Source organism: Microplitis mediator, chromosome 3, assembly GCF_029852145.1.
Source record: "Microplitis mediator isolate UGA2020A chromosome 3, iyMicMedi2.1, whole genome shotgun sequence".
NCBI lineage: Eukaryota > Metazoa > Arthropoda > Insecta > Hymenoptera > Braconidae > Microplitis > Microplitis mediator.
Genome location: NC_079971.1, coordinates 18356269 through 18363114, shown reverse-complemented (window position 1 = coordinate 18363114; position 6846 = coordinate 18356269). Strand labels below are relative to the sequence as shown.

The 6846-nt window shown below is 29.3% G+C and overlaps 1 protein-coding gene across 1 annotated transcript; it reads left to right on the top strand.

The window, feature by feature from the left end:
- Window positions 1-545: 545 nt before the first annotated feature.
- Window positions 546-6328, top strand: LOC130664678 (uncharacterized). Its single transcript, XM_057464711.1, has 2 exons — window positions 546-820; window positions 4408-6328. Exon 2 carries the CDS (start codon window positions 4413-4415, stop codon window positions 6273-6275), a length of 1863 nt encoding a protein of 620 aa, XP_057320694.1. The 5' UTR covers window positions 546-820; window positions 4408-4412; the 3' UTR covers window positions 6276-6328.
- Window positions 6329-6846: the final 518 nt, after the last annotated feature.

Here is a 6846-nt window from a genome sequence, read left to right as displayed (position 1 = left end):
GATAGTTTTACCGGAAAAGTAAAAAGGTCTCCAACTTTACTTCGAGCTCTAATAACTTTTGAATAGATGAATTACTCGAAAAATGATAAAAAACCTTTTTTGTAGAGCGTTCAATTTCCTACAAAAATATGTATTAGTCTATTTGATCTATTGATTTGTTAACGAAGTTGAAAATACTTAGAGCTAAAAAAAAAATTTTTCCCATGTTATTTAAATGGGAAAATCGAATTTTTCAATGAGCTAGGTCTGTAATCGACATAGAATTTTTTTTCTTGCGCGAAATTTTTTTTTTTGTGTTGAACTATGGTTTTTTCCACATGCACTTGAAAAAAAATAATCTGGCTCCGAAATGAAGCACCCTAATATATATGTATATATATATATATATATATATATATATATATATATATATATATATATATATATATATATATATATATATATATATATATATATATATATATATATATATATATATATATATATACACATATATACTATAAGTGTACACACCACACTATAGAAAGATATTCACGAGGCAATACATTATGCATACAGTCTGTTTCTGTGTTTTTAAATCACATGAACGCCTCAGTCGAATCAACGTGCTTATACTTATTTAACTTGATAATTGTAAAAGCGTGGTATAGTGATTTATCAGTTCGCATTTTAAAATTGTATTCTCATATTCAATGTATATGTGTAAATTATAAACATTGGCAGTGCAAGTTACTAGCTAAAAGACAATAAAAAACTATAGTGAAAAAAACTCGTTGGTAAAATTTTTATTTATAGGTTATCTTAACCCGTCAATTGCATTGTAAGTATTCGTAAATTGTAATTATTATATTAATATAAATACACTGAGAGACTAATTTATCTTATACAAATTACAATTAGTCGTACTTAAAGAACTAAAAAGTTTCGTGTATTTTGAGTCAAATGTCATTTTATCATTCAATATGAACTAGTATTTTATAAATGACTATATATTTGTTTTGATTATTGATATCAATGTCTTAGCATTAACTGTTTGTACATCCGTAAATATTTTTATTCTCCTGCACCTTTGTATGTAAAGAAAAAAAATTGTAAGTGGTAATAACGTAATATAGAGGCAATTTTTTAATATCCCGGCGAAACCCATAAGTCAGTTTTGTAAAAAAAAAAAAAATCTGGAAAACCGACGGGCCAGCCCCAGAACTTTCCGCTGTCAATAAATTTTCGAGCTTCTATTTCGTTTATATACTTATATATATTAGGGTGGTCCATTTGGAAATACTACTTTTTTTTCCCTCCCATTTCAAAATATTGTTTTAGACGTTAAAAAAAAATTCTCTGAAAGTTTCAGGTCTTAATTTTAATTTCAAGTACTTTACATTTGATTTTTAAGTTTTACCATTCAAATTACAGGAAAGTGTAGGATTTTCTTTTTAAATTCTCTATAGCTCAGCCGCATTTAAATTTATTGAGTCGCATTTTTTAGGTAATTTAATACTCTTCAAAAGTCTCTAATTTTACTGCGATTCTAATTGTTTTTTCTGTGTTGGTTCTGAGAATTATTGTTTAAAAATAATTTGGGTTTTTAGTTGATATTGACTAAATAACGAAATTTACAGTAAAAATGTAGATAACAATTTTCTAGGAAATTTGATTCTCTACAAAAAAGGTCCTTTTAGTTAAGTGGCTCAAGTGCTTCGTTCATGTGATAATGGAATTTAATTGAATTTGTAATTAAAAAATTTGACCGAATGCCTTTTAATTTAAATTTTTAATAAGTAATCAATTTCACTTTTATTAATTTAAACCATTAATAAAAATACGAAGGATTAAATTCGATAAGCTTAGGAAAAATTTTTGACAAATATTTTATTTACAAATTTAATAAAATCCCTATATCACATGAACGAAACACTTAAGGTAGTTGTCGGGTGATGGGCATAGTGTCAGAAAGTTCTAAAATTTATTATACTTGTTAAGGGTATTAAGATACAATTACCATCAAAATTTGAAGTCGATTGACCATCTCTAATTTGAAATATTTACAATCAAAGCCCGTATCATTAACATTGCGAGCAATGAGGAGTATGCATTTCGAATCGCGTTCATAATTCTAATAAAAAAACTAACAGTCAGAAACTTTTGAAAAACTAACAGAAAGTTAATGAATTTGTCCTGAATTTAATTAAAAAAAAAAAAAAATATTCACCATCTCATTGTTGAGATATAGCAACACAAAGTTCAATAATAGATGAAAAAATATACATGTCGGTGAATCGGAAAAAAACAATCTGACAACGCTGTACGCGAGTATACATAGTATTATTTGAGCGGTAAATTTAAACATATACTCAGTACACTATACAGCAACTGGCAGAGCATATGCGACGTTGTCAAATTTTACTCTCTAAATCTGAAACAGTGAATATTCACTATTATTCAGTGGTTTTCACTGTTTCAGATTTAGAGAGTAATTTAAGAAAATGATCAATAGTATTTGTGTATACGTATATATGATTAGTGTGTAGGTAAACTTCTCACGGGTACAGTATCAAACAAAAACAACGTCTCGTTTTAACTACTACCTAACCTACTCTTACCGCGTATATAGCTCATAACTTTTCGACAATATTGTAGCAGGACAACTACCTTAAGCCATTTAACTAAGAGGATCTTTTTTGTAGAGAATCAAATTTCATAGAAAATCGTTATCTACTTTTTTACTGTGAATTTCGTTATTTAGTCAATATCAACTAAAAACCTAAATTGTTATTAAAAAAATAATTTTCAGAACCAATTCAGAAGAAACAATTAGAATCCCAGTAAAATTAAAAAAAAGGCTTTTGAAGAGTATTAAATTACCTACAAAATGCGACCCGACAAATTGAAAATCCTAAACTTCCGTGTAATTTAAATGGGAAAACTTAAAATCTAATGTAAAGTACTCAAAATTAAAATTAAGTATTAAATCAAATTTAAATAATTAAATTTTTTTTAATCTACACGGAAAGAAAAACATGGGAATTTTTCCAATTTTACTTAGGAGAAATTCCCTCGTTGACATGGCAAATTTTACTTTATCAACATGGGAAATTTTACTAGGGAAAAATGGGAATATAACCATATTTTATGGGAATTTTACCCATATATTATAGGAATATCTTCCATGTTGCCATTGGAAAAATTTCCATGTAGAAATGGTAAAATTGCTTTGTTACCATTGCTGAAATTCCTTTATTGACATGGGTATTTTTACCATGTCAGTATAGGAATTTTTCCCATGTTACTGGAGTAATTTCTTCTATGTTGACATGGGAATTTTTCCCGTGTTGACAAGGAAAAAATTCCTCTGTTAACATGGTAAATATTCCTATGTTCACATAGTAAAAATATCCATGATGGCATGGGAAAAATTCCCATGTCAACATAGGAAAAATTGCAATGTTGCATGGGAAAAGTCCGCAAGAAGCTGAGATCACTAAAATACCAAATATTTTGGTCATTTTTATTATTTAGGCCTTAAAGCGATAAAATAGGGATGTATGAAGGTTTTAAGATTTACGAAAATAGAATTTCAAAGTTTCCGAAAAAATTTTGTGTAATTTAATTAAAATTTTTTTGTAGCACCTACCAAACAACAAATGTTTTTATAAATTCGATTAATATAAATGAGTAGGGGAAGAGGGGGCAAAATGGGCCCCTAAAATTTTGGATGCCTCAAAATATTTGGGGCCAAAATCCCCCCCCCCTCCCAAATTATTAACATGAATAGTGTTTGGGCGGGGGAGGGGCAAAATTGCCTCCCTCTCTTCCCCTATATAATCATCAATTTAATTAATTAATTTTGATTAACTTAATAACTTACGTAAAAAAAACATCAATTTACAAATATTTTACTTTTATATACATGGAAATTTCTACTTTGTTAACATGGGAATTTTTCCCATGTTGACATGGGAATTTTTCCCATGTTGACATGGGAATTGTTCCCATGTCAACATGGGAATTTTTCCCATGTTAACATTGGAATTGTTCCTATATTACATAGTTATTTTTCCAATGTTGATATGGGAAAATTTACATTTTCAATATAGGAATAATTCCTATGTAACAAAGCAAGATTTACCATGTGACATAGTTACAATTTACATGTTGACATAGTAAAATTTACAATGTCAACAAAGGAATTTTCCCCATGTAAAATTGGAAAAATTCCCATTTTTTTCTTTCCGTGTACATTGTCAAATTGCAGAATTTCAATTATTTATTTATCATCAATATAATTATTTTAATGACTTATTAGAAAATAAATATTTTTTCTTAAAAATATTTATAGTTCAAGTTTTACAAAAAAGTATTATGTTTTGACCTATATAATTTAATATAATACAACTTATGGATTTCCAGATTTTATGATGGCAGAATCTAGTGGGAATGCTATTCCAATCCAAAATTATCAGGAAGATGTTGTAGTTGTTCCAATCGATCTTCATCAACGTCATAATTCTCAAGTAAGTCAGATTTTTGATCCAGACAAGGCATCAAAAATTGTACAATCGCAGCTAAACAATCACAAAGTTAAAAAAAAGCGAGCTGAGTATATGCGAGAGTACAGAGCTCGGAAGAAAATTCGCACTCAATCCACTAGTGATACTCCTAGTGATACTCCTTCAATTGTCATAAAAAAAATAGATGATATTTTACAAGCTGATGATAATTTAAATAAGTCATTTGAATTTGTTGGATTAACTTATGAAGACATCAACACGACTCGAAGAGAAAACAATGCTGAGTATATGCGAGAGTACAGAGCCCGGAAAAAAATTCTCATGCAGTTAAGTAATCACACTCCTATAGTTGCCCATCAAGAAGATGATGTTTTACAAGCTGATGGTACTTTTAATAATCCGTTTGAATTTGTCGCATTACCTTGTCGAAAAACCAAAGTGACCCGTAGAAAATCAACAGCTGCGTATATGCGAGAGTACAGAGCCCGGAAAAAAATTCGCGATCAAATAACTACTGATAATCCTTTGGATATCCATCATCAAGAAGGTGATATTTTACAAGCTGATAATAATTTAAATAATCCGATTGAAGGTGTCGGATTGCCTTGTCAAGACACTAACGCAACACGTAAAAGTACTAGCAAACTAGCTGTGTATATGCGACAGTACAGAGCCAAAAGAAAAATTCGCAATCAATCAATTAGTGATCCTTTGGTTATCCCTCAACAAAAAGATGATATTTTACAAGCTGGTGATGATTTAAATAATGTACATAAATTTGTTGAATTACCTAAGCCCAACTTCAACGCGACACCTAAGAAAACGCGAACTGAGTATATAAGAGGGTACAGAGCCCGGAAAAAAATTTGCATTCAATCAACTAGTGTTACTTCTTCAGTTGTCCATAATCAAGAAGATGATATTAGCGTTCAAACTTGTGATGATTCAAGTAATGTGCATAAATTAGTCGAATTATCTGACCAAGATATCAACGCAATATGTCAGAAAAGAGCAACTGAGCCTATGCGAGCGCACAGTTCCGTTAAATTAGAGCCAGTTCAAGAATCACAAAATCAAGTACCATACCTTGACAAAAGTGAAAATACTACTCTGTTATTGTACAGCGATTTTCACCGTCATCAGCTTGCTCATGAAGAAATAAAAATGGAATTTGAGGAAAATCCATTTGGTGGCATTTGTTCAGTTTGTGAGAAACTATGGTTTAAATATGATTTACAACCTCCATCTTCCGAACATGAAGATATTTTGAAAATTATAGTTCCACATCTTGATAAAGATAATATTTTAATATGTAAAACATGTAGACAATCTTTGAACAAGAAAAATATTCAAACCATGGCTGTTTATAACGGATTCAAATTTCCACGGAAACCTAAACATTTACCCTCGTTAAACTTAGTATCAGAAAGATTGATTTCTCCGCGAATTCCATTTATGGAAATAAAACGACTGAAACACGTTAATGGTCAATATGTTATTCGTGGCCAAGTAATTAATGTTCCAGATTGTATCTACACGATGGTCAGTAGTCTCCTTAGAAACATTGCTGATGATCACTGCATCAATGTGGATGTTAAACGAAAAAAAATTTATAAGTCGAGTTGTTTGCACGGTATGATCAACAAAGGTACCATAAAACTTTGGTTGCAGTTTTCAGTAAAATCTCCACGTTATATTACGTATTATATAAAAATTGATCAGTTTTTTTTCGATAGTAATAGCCTCAAACCAAAAGCTTATAGCTAATGCTGTAGATTGAAAAGATAGATCAATGCACAATAAAATATTTTTAAACTATATATTGAAAATGACAATTTTGTTTTTATTGATACCTTTTCATTTGAATAATTTTTCAATATACATAGTTTAAAATAATAATAATAATAATAAATGTGTTACCTATATATAAGATTAATTTACAATGAAACTTTATTGCAACACTTAAAATTGCCAGAAAAACTCCACTTTTTCCGCGTGTACACATTTACCGATACCCGCACTGATTTTTTTTTTACTTATTTTGGACTCTTTATAAACGAAAAAATTAAAAATATCAGCTTCAGTATGATTGTGGCTCTCACGCATTCTATGGATGTTAATATTTATTGATAAATATTAAAATGGCGGCAATGAAAAAAAAGCCAAGTTATTTTTTCACTGTTTTTAGCAAAAAATTAAAATTTTAATCCGGTTACAGAATGCGCTTTACCGGTGTTAAAATATTTTACTTTGTGAATATTTTTACTTACTCGATCACTACAGTTAATCAGCGTTTTTATAAATTAATTAAATTATTGGTGATTGAAATGGTGGGAGT